This window comes from Lepisosteus platostomus, chromosome 6, assembly GCF_059453375.1.
Source record: "Lepisosteus platostomus isolate fLepPlt1 chromosome 6, fLepPlt1.hap1, whole genome shotgun sequence".
Lineage (NCBI taxonomy): Eukaryota > Metazoa > Chordata > Actinopteri > Semionotiformes > Lepisosteidae > Lepisosteus > Lepisosteus platostomus.
Genome location: NC_142616.1, coordinates 54,815,955 through 54,836,993, shown reverse-complemented (window position 1 = coordinate 54,836,993; position 21,039 = coordinate 54,815,955). Strand labels below are relative to the sequence as shown.

Genomic DNA, 21,039 nt, shown 5'->3' with positions numbered 1-21,039 from the left:
AGTACTTGTTAAACATTATAGATGTTTTTGAATTCTTTGATTGTAAAATGTCCAACAAATAAAAATGTAGTCGAAAGTGATTTCGTTCCTTGTGCAATGTTATGAATTATTCATTAAAAAATCTGAAATTTTAGCACTGTCCATAGAAATAGTAACACTACGTGATAGGAGTTCGCCCTAACCTAGTTTGATGTGCATGTGTTGGGATTTGCAATGATCTCGGGTTTGAGAATAGGAGAGGGTTGTCAGCTTCGGTCTTGAGTTGGGGCGGTTGGGGCATTTATAATAGTTAAAAAGAATGAAAATGTCCCAATGCTGTTGCAATGAAATAAAAAAAATCGAAGAGATAACTTTCGTGTTTCAGGCACTGTAAAAAAGACAGCAGAAATACGTACAGTAGTTACTACTGCAGTATAACTGCTCAAAATGTAGACATCGAGGAGCACTAGAAGTGGTAAAACAATATACACTCGCGAATATTTTTACATGTTAAAATGCTCTTTGGGAAATTCGGACTTTGAAACACTAGTTTCCATTACATCAGTAAATTATTTACAAATTAATGAAACCACAAAAACAGGCAGTGAGCCAAAAGCGTAGCCACTCCCGATGCGCTTTCATCATGAGTTCCTAATCCCGAGTCGTCCTGCAGCACTTCACATTACAATTCAGGAGCCCAGCAACTGCAGTTCAAAACACACAGCACAACTCAGGTGACTGCCAGGGCGTGTTGTATCTCTCTAAGAACAGGTGGGTGTTTATTATTCTTTAGAAGTTATATCCAAAAAGGTTAAACTTTTTTTTAAAACAGAGTATCGAAACATAAAACGTAACGGGAATGTGTCGTCTTCAACACTTGTTTTTAAAGCTGTTTTCCAGAAAACTCGCCTAGACAAGCTGTCAGTGATTGCGATAAGGAAAGGCCACGCAGTATTATTTGAGACTGCAGTGCTGCGTAGGTCATACAGTTCTACTGCAGTACAGTGATGCTATGTCGTCTAAGCAGTGCAGTACAGTTCAATGGCTGAAGTCATACGGCAAAAAAGACTACTACGAAATGAATGCACTCGTGTTAATCCTGTGAGATGTACACTGCGATATTTACAAAATAATTTAGTCACGAACTGTTTGTAAACGTGAAAGTTAAAACAATGCTTTTTCAATATTAATCAGCGAGCCGTTCATATAAACTATAAATCAATCCTTTTATCACAGGCAACCCGACGTTTACAGTTTTATATGTTTGTATGATGACATAAAACAAAACGTAAAAGTTTTGACAAAACATGTACTGTATGTACAGTATTAACAGACTGAAGCGGCAGTCTAAGTACTGAGACATTGCTCGTGGCATGTCTGGGCAACATTGAGAGGGGAGGCGTACAGTAAGACATCAGCACAAGATAGCTTAATAACGTTTTAGAATGAGCCCAGTGAAAGACAAAAAGAATTAAACTGCAAAACGCTCTACTGCAAGTAGAAAGATCCCTAGCAAAACTTATTTTTATTTTAAAACACTGTTATTGTAGGACTAGAAATACTGTAAGAATTCAATTGCATAGGTTTAATGCACTTTAGATTTTATTTGGCGGACACTCTTCTACAAATTGTTTGCTGAAGCACAAAATCTGATATTTGTAAAAAGAAAAATCTGAAAATGCCTTGAAATATAGCTATTGTTAGTCTGCCAGTTTCAGTACTTGTATTGTCTCAGACTGCTGTGCAGTGGGATCTTGTTTCCATACAGTACAGTAAGTACATCTTTTGGCTCTTCTGTTTTTGTTTCGATTAAAAGGTCACCAAGCAACGAAAAAAACAATATTGTTTTGGATCTTTTTAATTGCCACAAAGTGTATTCAATCATTACAGTTGAAGAACAATCATGAAACCTTTCAGGATCATTGAGGCGTATGGGAAATTGAGTCATGAATATGAGGCTGATGGATAACTAGGTTTAACCTCTGTACTGGATTTTTAATTTAATATTTGGAACTTTCCAAAATGTCTTTTTCTGAAATGAAAGTTTCAGTAGTGTTTAATTCAACAACTACTGTTTATGCTTAGAAATTGATCTTTTTGCTGATGTACATTACCATTCTGGATAACAGATGTGCAAAAACAAATTTTAACTTTTCAATGTTGAAAGTCAGTGAAAACACTTTATATGACAAGACTATAATTTATTTAATAATAATAATAATTATTATTATTATAATTACTTACACTTTTACAGTATAGCGCTTTTCTGGACACTCCACTCAAAGCGCTTTACAGGTAATGGGGTCTCCCCTCCACCGCCACCAATGTGCAGCATCCACCTGGATGATGTGACGGCAGCCATAGTGCGCCAGAACGCTCACCACACATCAGCTATCAGTGGGGAGGAGAGCGGAGTAATGAAGCCAATTTATAGATTTTGAGATATTTGAGCCAATTTAACTATTTTGAACAGAATCTAATAGCACATTTAATCACACAACATCTGTCAATCAAGAATATAATGAGGTTGGTTTACAGCCTTGCAGATTCAAATCTTACCATCCAGCGTGTTTGGAGTTAAAGTGATTTCCGAGAGAGTAACCTTCAAAGAGAGATTAAGATGTGGCAACATACAGTAAGTAGTAAGCCATTTCTAGGAAATATTTATAAAAGGAATTTCAATTGTTTTCACTCAAGTGATTAAAATTGTTTTTCTTGTAAGTTCAAGTGTATTTCATCACACTGAAACCTGCTACAGATTTGGAGCTCTCAGTTTTTTTTTTGCCCAAAAGTTATCCTCTTTGAAAATGCACCTCACTTTGCTTAGTTTGCTTGGAAGAAGTGGTTAGCAAATGAATGGATGGATGTTTACAACCAGAAGCCAACTCTTGATATTATTATTATTCATTAAAAACTATAATGCAAATTAAATCCAAATTATTTTTAATAATTGAAGCTTCACAGGTTTCATCAAACTAAAATCAGCTTCAGAATTTCATCACACCTTGTAATCGGTAACTGGGGATTACCTCTTTATTTTGTGTGTGTGTGAGGTAAAGGCAAAACTAAAGCAGTAACTGCATGCCGTTTTCTGGATGTTTTCCTAAATGCACCTGCAAAATGGTTGTCGTATAAGACTAGATGAGCATCAAACAAATTTATAGATTTAATTCCATATACTGTATCCTGTGTCCTGCCAGAGATGCCTGTCCAATAATTATTGCTGCAATATTTTACCAAAACAACCTTGAGCCAATCCAGATTTATTTTGACACTATCAAAACCAGCAGTGGCACAGTGGTTCGCATTGCTGCCCTACAGCGCTTGGGCCCGAAGTTCGATTCCAGACCTGGGGGGCTACACGTATGTGTGGGGTTAAGTTCTCCCTGTGTTCGCTTGGGCTCCATTCTGGGTGCTCCAGTTTCTTCCCTCAGTTCAAAGACACACAGTACTGGTAGTTTAATCAGCTTCTGGGAAAATTGCGTCTGCCCGGCAATGGACTTGCATTGTGTCTAGGATGTACCCTGCCTTGTGCATGGTGCTTGGTGCGATAGGCTTTGGCTCCCCCGCAGCCCTGAATTGGAAGAAGTGGTTAAGAAATGGATAGATGGATGAATTATTAAAAATCAGAAACCACCTCTTGATATTATCAATTAGCAATATTATTAACCCACACATAGTACGAAATAAATAAAGCCTACCTGTTCTGATGTGATATAAACATGATGAAGTTTTTTTCTTATTTTGGGACTACAAATGCACGGTAACATCAAGAGTGTTAACCTCCGTGTGTATTTGTGTCTTAGGAAATGGCGGGAAGTATCTCCCACTGTGGGCAATCCAGACCTCTGAATAGTAAATCGGTTAGTGGTTTAACACTTCTGAAAACTGGAACTTTGTTTTGTGGTTTTTACGTAAATATTTATTTTGCAGCAACTGAAATCGGACAGGGAGATGCCACCAAAGAGAAAAGCGGCCGCAGCTACCAAAGCTGGGGGTAAGAAAATAAAAGAGGAACCAGACGCCCCCGAAGACGCCTTTAAATCTGCAAGAGAGGCTCTGAAATCTGCCCCAAAGAAGAAGTGCAAGAGTAAAGTGGATGAGAATTGCCATCTAAGCTGGGATTCAACATCAGAGGTGAGGACCGTTCAGCGGAGTGTGAGACAAATGTGTGCCTGTTTTTCTGTTCATATTGATGTGTTGTGTTTTATTTTTCACACGGCCTGCTACACTGGTCTGTCATTGCAGTTGTAGACTCATTGCTTTCATCGCACCTCCAGTTTTGGTTTCTAGGGTCCAAAATTATGCCTACTGTACATTTTCCTTGAACTCGAGTGAGTGTTTAGAATGGTGTTCTTCTAATTATTTGGGTCAGTAAAGCTTATTATTTTGTTGCAAGTAAGTATACCGTGCTCTAACATGGAATGTACAGTACCATGGTATCACTGTTATTTTCTACAAAAAAAGTTCAAATTGAGATATATACAACAGAAAACCAAATTGTTGCTTACGAGTTATATGTTTTTTCTTTGTCGCACAATGGCAGAAGTAAAATGCTATTTACTGTACTTATACGTGAAATATGTATTTTATAATTTGTACTCAAGGGCAAGACTCTTAATGCATTCGAGTATTGGAAGAGAAGACAAGACAGCAATTTTTTTTTTAGTTTATGGAGATAAAGAAGAATTTCTGCCTTCCCAAAAAACTGTTTTGTTTTTCTTCAGGGGATGTTGTCCTGAGAGAGGGAGATATTTTCCCTAAATATTGCTTTTATGTTAATCTTGATTTGAATTCCACGACAATGTGATTTTGTGTGAAAAGCTAACTCGTACTTAGATTAGTTCCCCAGTCTGAAGAAGCAGCACTCTTAATACTGTAACTAAATATTGATCATAAGCATCTTTACCTGAAGTAGTGTATTAGCAGACTGAGCATTGTTTGAACTGCAAGTACTATTGCCAAGCTGTGTTTGAAATTCGTTACACCTTTGATTCAGTCAAGGGTTATTTGCTTCATCGTTTACCACAAATGAGAATATTTATATATTCTTGGAACAGATCTTGGAATTTACAAGGGTTATATTTAAGATATTCCATATCACGAGACTGTGACCTACAAAACAGTTGAGCCCAGCATGCTGAACAAACATATTTAATCACTGTGATTGACATGCGTCAAATGAGTGAAACATGCTGTAATTTTAGTCGTGAGCACATTTCTTAGTCTGAACTCTAAGGTTCCTATTTTGGGGGAAAATTCAATACAAAAAATGACATGTATTGTACCATACAGAAAAACAATTATGAGACACTTTAAATTCCTTATCAGTAACAGACAACATATGACATCCCATTGGTGTTTTGCACTAAAAATTGCATATGTTCCACAAATAATGTATTTCTTGCATTATATTGCCCTAGTTACATTTTGCTGATTCTTACTTTTGGTCCAGATTGACTTTTCCAGTCTGTTTGTTTTAGAATTAATAAATGTCCATTATCAGTTTGTGCTTCACTTGTACACTGATTTTGTGTGAATTTCCCATATCTGCAATGTGGGTGTTATTAATCCATAAGCACAAACTTTTTACATAAGTGGAAGAAAAGAAGAGGCTGATGTTTTGTGATTTTTATTCCACTGTCTGATCCTGGAAGAGAAGGAATACAATATCCCTGAAGTTTAAATACACTTCCTTTATACTGTAAGTATTCCAACATATATTGTTTTTAAATGTTTTTAGTTGTTTTGAAGTATGCAAAAAGTTAAACTGCTTTAGCATATGCTGTACTGAAACCTGCAGGTTTACTGAAAAGTAATGAGCTTCATATATTTATTTCAGGGAGTATGTTATATACTGAGCTTAATAAGCTAAAATAAGTTTCAGTAGCATCAGGCCACCCCTTCTGATCAGTTTGAAAGCAAAGTTATTTTTAAATATTAGCGTCTCTTTGTTCAAAAGAACATTTACCTCCTCGTAAGGCTTACGTTCTTGAGAAGATTTACAATGTGGAAACATTATGTTGTGTGAAACAGACTTACTTGGTAGAATTAATGTTGAAGCCTCTCATAGAGAGATGATATCACTGTGCCTTTTAGGTTACATGGGATTTTCTTGGCCAGTGCTCATGCACAAGAGAGCTCTCTATCCAATTAGAGCTGTTCATAGCTCCAAACCTTTGAATCAAACTGTAGGCTTAATCTCCACAAATATCCGATTAAGCTTAATATTCATGCCTGCTTTAGTCAGTAGATTTTTTGCAACCAGGATAAAGGCTTGAGAAGAAAACTTAATGGAACTCAAGAGATGCTTCTCAAGACTGGGGACCGAATGAAGTGGGTCGATGTTTTAGTATTTAGGATTTATGTTGCAAACAGTACACTTAGTACAGGCTTACAAAAGCCAGATTTGTGCTCTGCCTCTCTCTCATTGAAGAGCATTATAAAATATTTTTTACTGTGTAATGCAATGTTTAACAGTATTCTTTACATTATATGCATACATGTATTATAACCAAATTAAATCATCCATAAACTAGGAAATTCCTGCCACAAGATTTTGATTATGCCTATAATTGAGCTGATTTATACCCTACAATTATAACATACCTGTATCATATCATAAAGCAAAGTTAATTTTGGTTCACTTCTTAAAATGTAAGATATTACCAGCTGAATTATTTTTCCACAACAAATTCTCTTCTCTCAGCCCACCAAAGTTCAGATTATTTATTTGTCACAAGACCTAACAGTCCTTCATAGGTGGTGCCAATTTTGATACTTTGATACTTTAGATTTGTGATCTTTAAATCACACAGTAAAGTAGATATGGAAGAGTAGAGCTAAAACAGAAATTGTCCTTCTTTTCAAGAAACAAACACTTAAAAATCACTGTAGGTTTAACACAGTGGAGGGATTTTCAATCTTAAGGCCCCACCATGGTACACAGGAGTACTAAAGCAGACATGTTTTAAGTCCACTGCACAGTGCACAAAGACACTAAAAGGGTGCTGTTTTCCAGCAGCAATAATTGAACATATTGTAAATATTTACCAGTGTACTACTACACAAAGTATTAGAAAAATCTAAATCTTGAGTATAACATTCTGGTTTATTTGACACAGAATATGGTCATGTCATTGTTCATTATGTATTGCATGGCTATATGTTTGCATGGAAGGCTGCAGTTCTGCATGTTGTGAATCTTGAAATCAATGTGATTTGCGTATGTTGGGGATGCCCAAAATCTAGTCCTGAAGGGCCTTAGAGCTTGAGTTCAAAACAAAATATTAGAACTATCTTATTAATTGGCTGTAGTTGCCAAGTTTCCCAGGCAGGAGGAGGAGACTGAAAAAAACAAGGGAGTTTTCCAGAACTGAATTTTGAGATCCCTTGGTATGTGCAATTCACTATGATATGGTGAATTAATGAATTAATTGTTAATTAAGTTTCTGTTGAGGCAAAAATGCGCTATAAGGTGTCTGCTTTATTTGCAGATGTTTGAATAAGTCACATTTTCTATTGAATTACTAAATGTTACATGTACAAATAGATGTATTACTGTACATTCTTGCCATACCTTATTCCTTTAATTAAAACGATCCTTTAAAATATTAAAATATCTACAGGAGGTCTGAAGTTGTGTTCAGCAAGATGATTTATTGCAACATTTAAAAAGCAGGAAAATACTGTGTAGTATTATTTTTTAAAAACGTTTACAGAAATTTGAGCTATCATTTATATGGAATTGCAAATTATTACCATCAATTTAGTGCTTCTTTTTATTTTGCAGCAGAAGTAGAAACAATGGAATGGCCTCATAATCTTCTACTTTTGACTTTTCAGAATGAATTGAATGACTCTGAGGATGAAGACGGGCTTATCAGTTGCCCCCAGATTAAAACGGCCACCTTAAGCCTTTTAATGAAAATTCAAAAGCTGGAAGCAGAACTTAAATATGAGAGGAGATGTAGGATGATTGCAGAAAAGGAGCTGAGACAGTGCAAAGGTATTAACCTTTACATTTACATTTTTAGAATTTCAGAACATTAGGGGTTTTGATTCATTTTCTCACTTCTTAACAGAAATGAACAACCTCATGGCACAAATGAGAGGAACAGCTAATGAGCTGAGGTCAATTCTGAACTATGCCAAGATGGGCATTGAAGATGCACAGAACAGAAATGGGAGCTCTGCTGTTGGAATAAATCAGGTTTCCGTGGCTTCACCTGAAAATGATTCACAGGTGGGCAGCTAACCAAACTATGACTTATTTTAATGTTGAACTATCGTAATATTTGTAGATTGGTGGTCACGCAGTTTCCTTAAAATATTTTGACATTCCTCAAAATTATATTGTCAAACTTGTTATGAATCAGGGATCTCTAAGACTTGCAAAGAACATTAATTTTTAAAGAGACATTTGACATACTATGACCTCCACCATCTCACAGTCAATTGGAGGAATAGCACATCTCTCACTGACCTTACTGCAAGCCCATAGGCGCCCTGCAGGTCACAGAAGTTACAGTTGTGCCAAGAGTGACCTTGCAGATTATTCCCAAACCTACTCGCCAATCAGATACTGCCATTTGGGAAATTCCAGTCCTAGTTGGCTAATTGCTTGCAGAATCCAATCTTAAACTAGACTTTTGATAATATACTGGCCTAAATGTTTTTGAATATTTTGAAATCAGTGTATCATCATATTGTGCAGAGTTAAGTGTTTTGAAATAGTTTTTCCCCTTCTACTTCTTTTTATAGGATGATAAGTTTATTGAGCTGCCTGGAGGTCTAAAGGTGCAGAAGAATTTGTACAACAGAATTTCAACCACAGATTTCAAAAAGTACACCTCTGAACTGTTAATGCTGGTCTTCAATAGAGAAACTCTCGCAACTCATTCCCTCCAAGGCAGAAAATCCTACAATTCCAAAGAGGATTTCCAAAAGCCACCACTTCCCTCTGAAGAACTAGCAAATATAATAGGTATCCTAATTTTATTTTCCATGTCATTTTTTGTTCCTGTTAGTGCTGCCTACTGTATTGAAGTTAGTGCTGCCTACTGGCCAGAAAAAACACAATAACTTAAAATGGTTCTGTCTTTGGAAACTGGAAAACATGTAAAATAGAGGAATCTGCCTTTATCACAGTGTGGATACATATTAAAATGATTTTTTAAAACAAAGTAGTTCCTCTTTTAGTCCATTTAATATTCTGCACATTGAACTTTTTATTGTCACTTAAATCAGAAAGGTTTATTTTATCTTTCCCTTGAAACATAGAATATGAAATGACTCCCAGTTTTGCAATGTGTTGCAAATTAGTAATTACTGTTTGTTTTTTTCTTAAATCACAAAAATATGTAACTAATTAAAGCTTATATTTTTGTTCTAGAGCACGTCAAAATAAAATTTGGAGTTGATTCAAGCCTTATAAGAGCTGCTATTAGGACAAAATTAAATAATGAGGATAAAATGTTGAAGAAGAGACTGAACAACCTGATAAGTACATAAGTTGGTGGTTAGTAGTGTTGCGTTTGTTTCCTAGCTGTAATTCTAACAGTTTTCCAAAGTTTCATAAATGTACACAGAAGTAGGGAATAGTCTTTAAACATTTGCTGCACCAGTAGGTCTTCTCAATTTTATTTTTTAACATTGTAGTTATTGACATAATTTTAGAGTTACTAAAAAATAGATTTTTGCTATTTGTTCTGTACCTTTTGATGTTAAGACTATAGTGTGTATAATTACTGTACATGTGAAATCGAACTATAGCTTTTTTCTCAGTAAAGCTTTTTAAAACGATGTGTTCTGAATTATGAGGCATTTAAGCCTTCTCTGAATAAGTACTGGAAATAAGTAATTATTAGATTTTCAGTGTTTTAATACAGTATAAACTTAGAGCCATTATCATTTCTGCTTAAATGTAAATTAATTTATAAATAGAAAAAAGGTTAATAAGCATGTGTAGATACATTGTTTGTGTGAATCTGACTCCTCTTTCCTTACTTTTTTAGATCGAGGAAACAAGGCCACTTTTTCTTTCTGTAGATCCCTGCCTTGTGGCCTAGTAAGGGCAAGGTTGTACAGGAAACAATTTACTGTGCACAGTACACACTGTTGGATACCCTGTGTGCCAAATTAAAGTGCAGATGTCTATTCACAGAAAAAAGGAGGACGTTTTTCATTTTCTGTGTTTTGAATTATTGATTCCTTTGATATTTAACAGGATGTGTTCTTCTGCTGTTTTAGACATTTTTCAACAAAGGTCCATCCATTATCAGAAAGCTGCTTGGGTTGCAGCACCCAAGAGCTTAAAGAAAGGTTTTTGTTTTCTGATTGTATGAGATTGCTTGTTTGTACATGACTGTATTGTAGCTTCCTGCCAGTAATAAAGTGGAATATGAATTACTTTGACTCTATGAGCATTGGTGGACACTGTTTAAGGGTGACTTCTGCAAACCCTTTGGTACTTTGTTTTGTAAATGACTATCAGGGTGAATTTTTTTAACACGTTACTACTCTGTGCATTTCTTTGTTTCATTTGTTGAATTATGTATTGTTAAACAATTACGGCATATGATTCAAAGGGTTTAAACTTCGAGGACTGGTTTTCTGGGCAAAACGTTTAGCCAAATGTACATAGTTGGCCAAAAAAAGTATTGGTAAATGTACTTATTCTTCTTCATAGCTTGTGATCCCTTTATGTGGCATTTTAAGAACACTGGTTATTGCATTACTGCTTTGATAAGTTTTTGTAAATATTTAATTTTTTTTTTACTTTTTTCCCCAGATATATAATGACTGTGACTGCATGCTAAACCAGACGAACATTGGGCCTAACAACAACAAGTTTTATGTTATTCAAGTCATAAAGAAAGGAAATCAGTACTATTGTTGGAACCGATGGGGTCGAGTGGTGAGTCAAAATAGCATTGGTTCTTTTGCGTTTAAAAATGATTAAATCATAAAATAGAAATATATGCCACAAAAATTCAGCAATTATAAGGTTGTTGATTATAATACGGATAACTACTAATATACTGTAATGTGTGCTTAACATTTAATATTTTCCTCAATTAAATCAGTAATTATATCGCATTACTGTACTTCAGAAATATTTGATATTAACACACAGCATCTACCCTTAGTCTGGAAAGGACTAGTTTGATTTCCCTTCTAGCCAGCTGTGAAGATTGACATACTGCTTTTATTTTCAGGGGGAGGTTGGGCAGTCAAAGCTGTCTTGTGCTTACAGCAGCCCTGATAAAGCACTGAGTGAATTTGAGAAAAAATTCAAAGACAAGACAAAGAATGATTGGAAGAAAAAGGACAATTTTGTCTGCCACCCTGGAAAATACACCCTGATCGAAGTGGATGGTGAATCAGAAGCTGAGGTCAAGGTGAGAGAAATGAGGGGGTGAAAATATCTTCAGAACAGATGGAGTTTGTATTCAGCTTGTCTTTTTGTTCCCTGGATTGAAACTGACAATACAAAAGCATGTATATTTTCAGATAAGGAGTTCATTGAGGCTGATCTTGTTGTTTTTAGTTTACAGGGGAGAACAATGGCAATGATTAATGTAGGCAATTACATAAACTGTACTTGTTTGCAAATAAGGTTTGTAAGTGGTGTTGACAGACTATAGGAGGCAATGTATATAAAATGCAATTAATACTTGTGGTGCTGATATAAGCGATGGTGTCAATTGCATCTAATTTCAGGTGGATACAGTTGATGGACTGAAGAAGGTTCTGCCCAGCAAACTTGACACGCCCACTAAGGAGCTCATTGAGCTCATCTTCAGCACCGATATGTTTAAAGAGGCCATGGAAGTCATGAACCTAGGTAAGGTAAAGCACATTAATTGTAGTATTCCTTTGGGAAATTCACCTGTCCATCTTTCTGTCTGTTTTTATTTGTAGGTGTGAATTTTTTAATGACACTGGAAGGTCTTGAGTATTCAAGTATTCCTTGATCTTTTTTTCAGAACAGGTTAAATAAAGGTCTATAACGTGAGGTGTTATTGCATACGCTTTCCTAAAGTCTTTCTAAACTTCTGAAGTGTACAGCACTTGTGGTATTCATTGGTATTTTTTGAAAGTGTAATGGTCTATTTTAGTACAAGTAGGTAGCTGCATCAGCATGAGTAGGCTGCAAAGGAACAAGTTAAAGATTTATTCCATGCTGAAAAGAGAAGAAAGGAAACGCAAGGTTGTGCTCACATCCGAAGAAGGCTCCACAGCTGAAACATTGTGTTTCCTTTCCTCTCTTTTCAGCATGGAATAAACCTTCAACTTGTTCCTTTATGGTCTATTTTATACAATAATATAAATGCCTGGAGAGGATGGCCAGACCAACTCTCTGCAACTTTTGCAGTGGGGGGGCAGTATGTTTGTCCAGTATGTACAGTATATTCACTTTTCTGTGTATTTGTGTATTGTGAGCATTTCATTTTTTAGGGGTATCCAAGGTGTTAAACATTTACTGTGCTCAGCTACAAATTCCATTCGATTCTGGATAATCATTAAACTAGTCAAACCTACCCTTGCCCCAGAATAGTCTTTTGTCTTTCTGAATCTGGAACCAGTGAGAACCATGTATGCAGATGTCATGCCATTCTAAAGAGGTGCTTGTGGCCTGTTGTGTTTGGAATACTCAAATTTATTTGATGGATGCATTTTTTTTCAGAAACCACCAGAATAGAGAAAAAAACAACAAATCCATGCATTGTGTTGAAAAAGTACAAATCTAACTGAGAACTTAAGATTAGACCAGTGGTCCCCAACTTTGCGCCTCAGGAATCCTAGAGGTTTTGTGTCTCTTTAAAACCTCAATGGCTGTAGGTTGTGGAGAATGGATAGATATCTCCAGTTGAACTTAATTCTTGTATCCTTAATTTGATCAATTTATTATTTCTCTTTGGTGATGAGCTGTTTGTAACCCCAGGAAATAATGAAAACTTGCTGGATTCTGGACCCTAAGGGTCAGAGGTGGAACCCCCGGTTTAGACTGACAATCCCAAGACCATAAAACCACCTACAAAATCCGGAGGAGTTGTGTGAACTGGAACATGTCTGCAAATACCGAAAAATCCAAATTGTCAAAACTGTTTCATAAGCAAGCCCTGAAGTGTGGCCAAGCCTTCATAACGTAGAAGGCACTGACATCATGAGTGAAATATTTGAGCTCAATCAAATGCTGATGATTCAACTATGAATGTTTGAAGTCCAGATTCAGGATAGCTCTGTTATAGAAGCTGCAAAACTAATGCAAGAGGTTACAACTAATGTGCAGAAATGGTTTGATCACCTTTACATATGGGTCTTGGGTCATAGCAGAAAGCTTTTTCAAATGCTTGCAATAGTTTAAACCATGGCGACATAGCACTATGACACAAAGCAGATGGAACCCTGTAGCAGTATGTCACACACAAAGCTATTTTGTTAATGTTGCCTTACTGCAAAAATAATTCTGTTACAGATACTTTGGCTTCATTCAAAAACAAGCTGGATGAGAGCCTTGGATCATTTAACTGCTACCTACCAAACAGGCTAGATGGGCTGAATGGCCTCTTCTCATTAATAAGCTTTCTTATGTTCAGAGGAGAACCACTTTCAGAAACTATTAAATTGAATAGCCCTATTTCTTTTTAATTTTCATGTTGAAACACCATTGTAATTATTTAAACAAATAATTTCTGCTATAAATTAAGATACATCAAAGTATCAAGATCAAACATTCCACTGTCCTGGACACTGTGAACATTTTTAATAACGTATGGTGTCATACACCTTTTTTCTTACATGGTTACTAGATTGACATCCGTGCTATACTGTGACATAGTGCTTGGCATGAATTCAATAACTTTTGTTTGTTTGTATGCACAGACATAAAGAAAATGCCCTTAGGGAAGCTGAGCAAGGTACAGATTGCTAAAGGGTTTGAAGTTCTGGAGGAAATGGAAGAAGCACTGAAGAAGAAGAACAAAAAGGCCTTATTGGAGCAACTGTCCTCGAAGTTCTACACCACTATTCCTCACAATTTTGGACGCAACAGGCCTCCAGTTATTGCTGATATGAGTACAATAGAGAAGAAAAAAGAGATGCTTCTGGTAAGGTAGACAATAAAGTGGCTTAACCTTGTATCTGTCTGTACGTATGACCTGTGACTTCTTTATATTAATCCATTGGAGATTTATAACTAATAGGTATATTTCATTGATGCAACATGTCTGTTTTTCTCTTTGCTTTATTAATTTAATTAGCAACATCACTATTTTTCATTTTTCCATAGTTATCTAATATAAGTATGACAGAAACTATTTAGTTTCCTACAGTAAGTCACAAGGCATGAGTGGTTTGAAATTCAACTATAATTTTTGAATATTTTTATGCTCATTTTGATGAAGTATATAAAGTTCAGTAGGTGTTGTTTGCTATTGTTTTATCCCATTAACTGAAAGTATAAGAGATTTCCAATATAATTACTTAACATCATAATGCCTTTTTTATTTTACTTCATGTTGCATATCTTTATTATAAAATCACATTACAACTTTTCATCAGTTGTAACATGTTCTTCCACGGCTTAGTTTTATCACAACAATATTGTCTGCTAAAATATATATTTTACTAAAGCTAGTGACACAGATCAATGTCCAATTTGTTCAGATGATTATAAGGGCTGGTATCAAAACTGTTGAATATTGTCTTCTTGCAGGTCTTGGCTGATATCGAGCTTGCTCAGAGTCTCAAGGCTGAAACTGAAAAGACAAAGGAGGAGATGATTGAAGAGATACCTCATCCAACTGACCAGGATTATCTGTCACTGAAGTGTGAGCTAGCATTAATGGATAAATCTTCCAAAGAGTACGAGGTACAGTAATACCGTTTTTTAATACTGAGGGATATTGCAAAGAAATATTAGAAAGAGTATCAATCAAGCCACAGAAAAAAATGTATACGCCCCAAAACAATTTAAAATACTGCAAAAATTACTTAAATTTAGATCCAAGTGAAGACAGTAATGTCCCATGTTTGCTTACGTCTATGATACTGTCAGTTTAAATGTGCTTAGTATTAATCATTATTTATATTACTAATATTAAACAGTATCTTATTCTTCTAGATAATAGAAAACTACCTTAATGCAACAGCAGGAAATTGGAGAAGGCCCACCATTCTCAATGTATGGGTGGTAAACAGAGACAAAGAGGTGAGATTATTTCACACACAGTTTGTTATACAGTCTATTTGGGATCATTCTTATTGGTGTTACAGTACTTCAGAATGACAATGTATGAATGACAAACTCATACAAATGTATGAATGAGGAACTGAATCTTTCTAACCTGGAACAGAGAAGATTATGTGAGGACTTGATCCAGGTATTCAGATTCAGGCAAGGCATCATTGGCTAGGTCATTCTTCTAGTGGACTAGTAATGCAAAGACCTGGGAATAGGAACCAGGAGACATTTCCTTACTGTAGTAAAGGGCTATAGTGCTCTGGAGCCAGATCCCTATCTATATTGTTGAATCCAACTTAATAGGATTCTTTAAGAGACAGGTTGATGGAGTTCTTATATCATTAAGCTACTTCTTAGATGAGCAAGAGGAGCTGAAAGGCTACAAATGAGACATGATGGACTAATGCAGTAATACTTGAAACCAGTGTTAATGGTGCATGGTCTGTTTCATAGGCAGAGCGCTATGAAGAGCATGATGCGCTGGAGAACCGCCGCCTGCTGTGGCACGGCACAAACATTGCAGTCGTGGCAGCAATTCTGAAGAGTGGCCTTAGGATCATGCCACACTCCGGTGGGCGTGTCGGGAAAGGGATTTACTTTGCTTCAGAGAACGGGAAATCCGCAGGTTACGGTAAGGCTGACTTTCATGTACTCTACCAGACCTCTTGGAACTGTAAAGAAATGGACACGATTTTTAAATCTTAAAAAAATGCATTCTTTGCAGTTGGCACTACTTCCAAATCAGTTGGCATCATGTTACTCAATGAGGTGTCACTCGGGAAGGAGTACACCATTACTAAGGATGACTGCTCTCTGAAGAAACCTCCAGAGGGTTATGACAGCGTGGTGGCTCGAGGGAATACAGAGCCAGGTAAGACACTTAAGATGTGACCATCATTATCCTTGAAGAATAAGACGAATGATTGAGATGGTGTGACTCTGAATTTGTACATTGTAAAACAGCACTCATTCACCCATGTGTTTCTAAATATTGCATAGGTATTACTGGGACAAAGTTTATTTTGCATTCACATATTTGACAGTGATGGCTGGTTCAGAAATCTGTTAACACAGAAAAATGTTGAAAAATTACAAAGCTTAGTCATGGCTGTATAAATTAGGTGAAAATGCCAGTTGTGACAGTTCAAATAAAATCAGTAAGGTGCTGACTCTTCCTGACACTGTTTTCAATAGACAAAACGTTTGGAAAATGTTTCATTTTAAATCCTGCTATTGTGGATGCTATTTTTCTAGAGATCATTTACAGTGGTCAGTCCTAGATTCAATTCCTCCTGAAGTTACACTTTTTAGGGCAGTTTTAAACTAGTGCTAAATTACTGCTCTAATTCTGATTTTTAAAATAAAAACTAAATATAAGAAGTCATTAGATAAAATGCTTCTAGTGAACCTTTTAAAATATAGAATTGCCAGTTACGTTTTTTGGCATTTGGAGCAGTTGTTAATTTTTTTCTTTTGGCTCATGGCTACAAACACTGTAGCCGCACACAGGGAAAATGAAGAAGCTTAGGTAGACTCCTCTGACTCCGCCCACCTCACCTTCAAGCCACTCCCCTTGTGTGTCACCTTTGGGTGAATCCCAATTCCAGGGGGGTTGGTGATGTAACCTGCTGTAGGATCAAAACTGTGATCTCTAGATGACAGAGTTTAAGCAGAGCTCCTGTTAGGTTGATCTACTGTACTGTACTAATGCTGAAGTAGATGCTTTCTCACCTTTTAACAAATATTTGACAGTGCTAAGGACAACCCCTCTTTGAAGAAGCCATTCTAAGGGTCCATATATTTCTATAGAGAATGCTTTTCTAAACTGATTTTAAGACATCTTACAAGAAATATCTGTTTTTATTTGTTCAACATGAACCCTGTAGTGTGAGCTGTCTTTTATATATTTTCACCTTTTAGATCCCTCTATGGACACCTTCATCACATTGGATGGGAAGAAAGTAACTGTGCCACAAGGGAAGCCCATTTCCCAGTCTCTCTATAGTGACAGTTATTTCTCTCAGAGTGAGTACCTCATTTACAAGGAGAGCCAGTGCCGCATTCGATACCTCTTGGAGATGCAATTTTAGGCATGGCATATTGAAGGGAATGAATGTGTTCTGAAAAATTAGCTGTGTCTAGGAGTTCCAAAAACCTTTCTTTCCAAAGAACACTATTGTGCCTCCTTTTAAAGAAGGATGTTTGAAAAAAAAGCTGAAGTTGAATGTTTTTGTCTTTTATTGATTTGTGTGTTTAATATAATTTAGTAATAATTTGACATTCTGGGAACTTGTAAAACAGGTTTGTATATATTACTGGTGATTTAGTAATGAATAATTCCTTTGATTTCCAAGGTCTTTGCATATTTGCACTGTAGGTTGAATGTAAAAGGTTTAATTGATTTGCCTTTTCTCCTCTCAATTGCCTTTTCTCGTATGAAGCAAGATGCTATCATCTTTTGCACTTAATGTATACTTTTTATTGATGTGCTGTTCTAGCAGGGTTCCTGTTGACCTTTGCTTTGGTTAACATTTTGTGCCTTATATTCCTAGTGTCTCTACCCCTGGCAATAAAGTCAACATGTTTGAGAGAGAACTCCTTGAGTATATTTCACTACTGTTCTTCTGTTTCCCTTCAAGAAAATGTCCTTCAAATTTTGAAAGTCTTTTTTTGAAAGTCCAGCTTCTCATTAAGTGCAGGAACGGACTTGCCCTGTCCAAGTGATATGCTTGTCCTTTCATCTTCCGGTTCTGTTTAGCTGCAGAGACTACAGTAAAATAATTTGTTTCATTTGGCCAGATTGTGATTTAGTTGTAGAACCTGCTAAGTAAAATATCAAAAGTAAGAATTTACTGTAGACTGAACATACTGTATACTGTAAGGATATACTGTAAGAAATCTGAAGTATATAAATATACTTTCTACATTGGAATGGACTGTCACAGAGAAAGCACTTTTGCCTTTAATCACGTAATCTATACAAAGAGAAATAAATAGTTTGCTGTCATACTCTTTTATTTGTTCAGGAATGTACAAGAATGTACAGTGTCAGTACAAGACAATGTACAAATATACTTTTGCTTCGTACTTCTTGTACAAATATTGGACAAGACATTACATGTTAGCAGGTATTTGGCCTGTTCTAGCCATCTACACAAAGACACGTACACATTACACACAATTGGACTCCATTATTAAAAATTATATCAGCCCATAAAGCTTGCTTGGCTTTTAGTACATACATTTAATACAGTAAAAAACATCACAACATTAACTTTAATGCATTTGTTTTTTAGGTCATTCTTATTTTTATTATAGTTTATAGTTTGTGAATAGTTTGTGATTTTTTAGATAAGTAACGTACTGTAAGGCTTACTATATAATATGTTCTAAAACAACATTTTTAAGTCCTGGAATACATTGCATTGTTCCTGTTAAGCAAGTAATTGTTATATTATAACAACTGACGTAAGGGGAAGATAAAGTCCTTTCATACTAGTAAATAAAGGCATGTTTTGTGGTTTTATTCTTGCTATAATTTGCAGCTCATACGTGATATTGTTATATAAATATTGTTGCTTTCTTGAATCTAATAATGTCAGACCTGCTCACAGCTTTGTAGTGCTTCCAGATAAGCAGTTGCCTCATATCAATTTTAGCAGCAACAGAAAAGCTTAATCAATTTCAATGCAGAGGACCTTTAATATGTTTTTTCACACTTCAGTTTATATTAATACTGATATAATATAGCTGACGCTGCTTATTGTTCATGGTCTTATTTTCAGCCCAGCCTGTGTTACAGTTTCTTTCACCTTTTCTGGTCCAGGGCTTAAAAACTAATAAACTGGACAGATCAGAGCTGCTGCAGTCCATGCGAGAGTTATTGAGGCCTCATTAGTGAAGCTGCTAAAATGCTTCCTGATAGAATGTTTTTAATGTTAAATTATTGATACAGATTGTATGAATGTACTGTACCTTGATGTAAACTGGAGGGCAACAGTGAGGGCAGCATTGTTCTGAAAATGTGACTGGGTGGACCAGTCTTTTGCTTGATTAACAGTTGAATAACTAGAAGATTTTTTTAAAAAATGTGTTGTTTTCCTGTTTTCAAATAAAAATGAACAAAAATTAAATATTTTGAGATCTTTATTTGTAAAAGTAAGAAATTTGTAAAAATATTCAAACTTCAGTCGCAAGTCCCTGACTTAAATATGGAATTTTTCATATTTTAATTGCCAGTAGATGGTACTATAGAGCATTATCTGAACAACACACGGTTATTACTAGAGGTTACTTCTGAATATGAGAATAAAAACATGAGTTTACAGATACAGAAAAAAAAACTTTTTTTTAACTTCAAATAATGCACCATATAAACAACACACTAAATGCTTCACTCTACAGTCATAAAAATAAATAACATGTCAGGATGTCATTCAGATTTCTTGTGTATACTCACATAATTTTTAATGGTTTTATGTCTACTTACACCTTTTCATAAGATCTATTTCCAATATCAGATCTCTAGTATAGTCAGACTTATTATACTGTATATTGTTGTGTAACATAACATTTTACATCATCCAAGAGATTCTGTGCTCAGACAAGCCAATATTCAGCCCCCTGTAGTTCAACAAAGTTATTGAACATCAATACATTAAAAGAAGACAAAGAGCAATTTTACACTTTTAGTGTCTAGTGTACAGTACTTTCTCTCATTGGAAAGTTTCACCTGGAAGCCTTAGGTTAATCTTCCACCAGCACTTTACAGCAAAACGTTACAAAGGTGTACAATACTTAAAGTGCATCTGGTATTTAGAACTGCATGATTTTTCCGTTGCTGTCTTTTGATCAAATAAGAACAAAATCGTTATAGGTGTGATCAACTAATATTAAAATATTGTTTTTTACAGTACCAATGCAGTCCATCCACCCCTCCCTCTATCCATTTTCTAACTGCTCTATCCAATAGAGAGTCACAGAGGAGCCAAAGCCTCTCTTATGCTTTTTTTTGTATAAAACTAAACTGAAACTAAAAGGTAAAATAAAATCAATCTAAATGACTTGTGTCATTTATAGTATTTTTCAAATGGCATTTGGCAGAGGTTTCCAGCCCTGGTCCTGGAAAGCTACAACCCTGTACATTTTAAAATTGTAAATTGAAAATTGTTAATTGGGTCAGTTACCTGTGTATCAGGTATGGGTCCCTGTAGTCCTTGAGAGCTACTGGATTTAGGTATTTGCATTTCAAATTGTCTCTAAAAGACTTAATTGAACAGCTCATCACCAAAATGTCCTCCATACTTAAGGGTGACTTCTATAATGTGCTGGGTTATATCTCTGCAGGACTAGTTTTGGTCACCCCTAATTTACAACATTATTTTTGGTGATTAGAAAGTTTTAATACATAGGACTAAAATTGTGTTGTGTATTTTTTTGTGTAATTGTGTTACATTTGTAGATAAGCTAAAACTAGAATGGTTCTGAAATACTCAGGCAGTGATGAAGGGAACTTAAAAGGTCCTAATCTTTTCCTGGCTGATGTTTTGCAAATGAAGTTCAATGTAAACAAGTGTGATGGATTGCACTCAAGCCAAAGGAAAGTGCATGATAATAATCGGAAGAGAGGCACTGAAATTGAAGGGGGTAATCTACGAGAACGACCTAGTTATTTTTGTTGACACATAACTGTCCTCTGTCTTACAAAAATACACTGATTTTCCGGAAAGCATTCAAAAAACATTAGCCAGAAACAAATTCTGGAAGGAAAGGTCAGTCAAATACAGTATAGACTACAATAACTCAATCTC

At 35.6% G+C, this 21,039-nt stretch overlaps 1 protein-coding gene across 1 annotated transcript; it reads left to right on the top strand.

The window, feature by feature from the left end:
* Window positions 1–592: 592 nt before the first annotated feature.
* On the top strand, window positions 593–19,362 carry parp3 (poly (ADP-ribose) polymerase family, member 3). The gene is made up of 11 exons (XM_088636387.1): window positions 593–750; window positions 3,913–4,116; window positions 10,772–10,897; window positions 11,199–11,381; window positions 11,704–11,827; window positions 13,870–14,093; window positions 14,702–14,857; window positions 15,110–15,196; window positions 15,683–15,860; window positions 15,954–16,100; window positions 17,150–19,362. The coding sequence occupies exons 2-11, from the start codon at window positions 3,934–3,936 to the stop codon at window positions 17,317–17,319; spliced, it is 1,578 nt and encodes a 525-aa protein (XP_088492513.1). The 5' UTR covers window positions 593–750; window positions 3,913–3,933; the 3' UTR covers window positions 17,320–19,362.
* Window positions 19,363–21,039: the final 1,677 nt, after the last annotated feature.

What these genes read in the sequence shown, in the direction of transcription:
- parp3 (XM_088636387.1), top strand. Translation starts at nt 3,934, where the DNA reads ATGCCACCAAAGAGAAAAGCGGCCGCAGCTACCAAAGCTGGGGGTAAG. An exon ending in GGAACCGATGGGGTCGAGTG is followed by an intron (nt 10,898 to 11,198) that starts GTGAGTCAAAAT and finishes TTTTATTTTCAG; the next exon opens with GGGGAGGTTGGGCAGTCAAA. An exon ending in AGAAAAAAGAGATGCTTCTG is followed by an intron (nt 14,094 to 14,701) that starts GTAAGGTAGACA and finishes GTCTTCTTGCAG; the next exon opens with GTCTTGGCTGATATCGAGCT.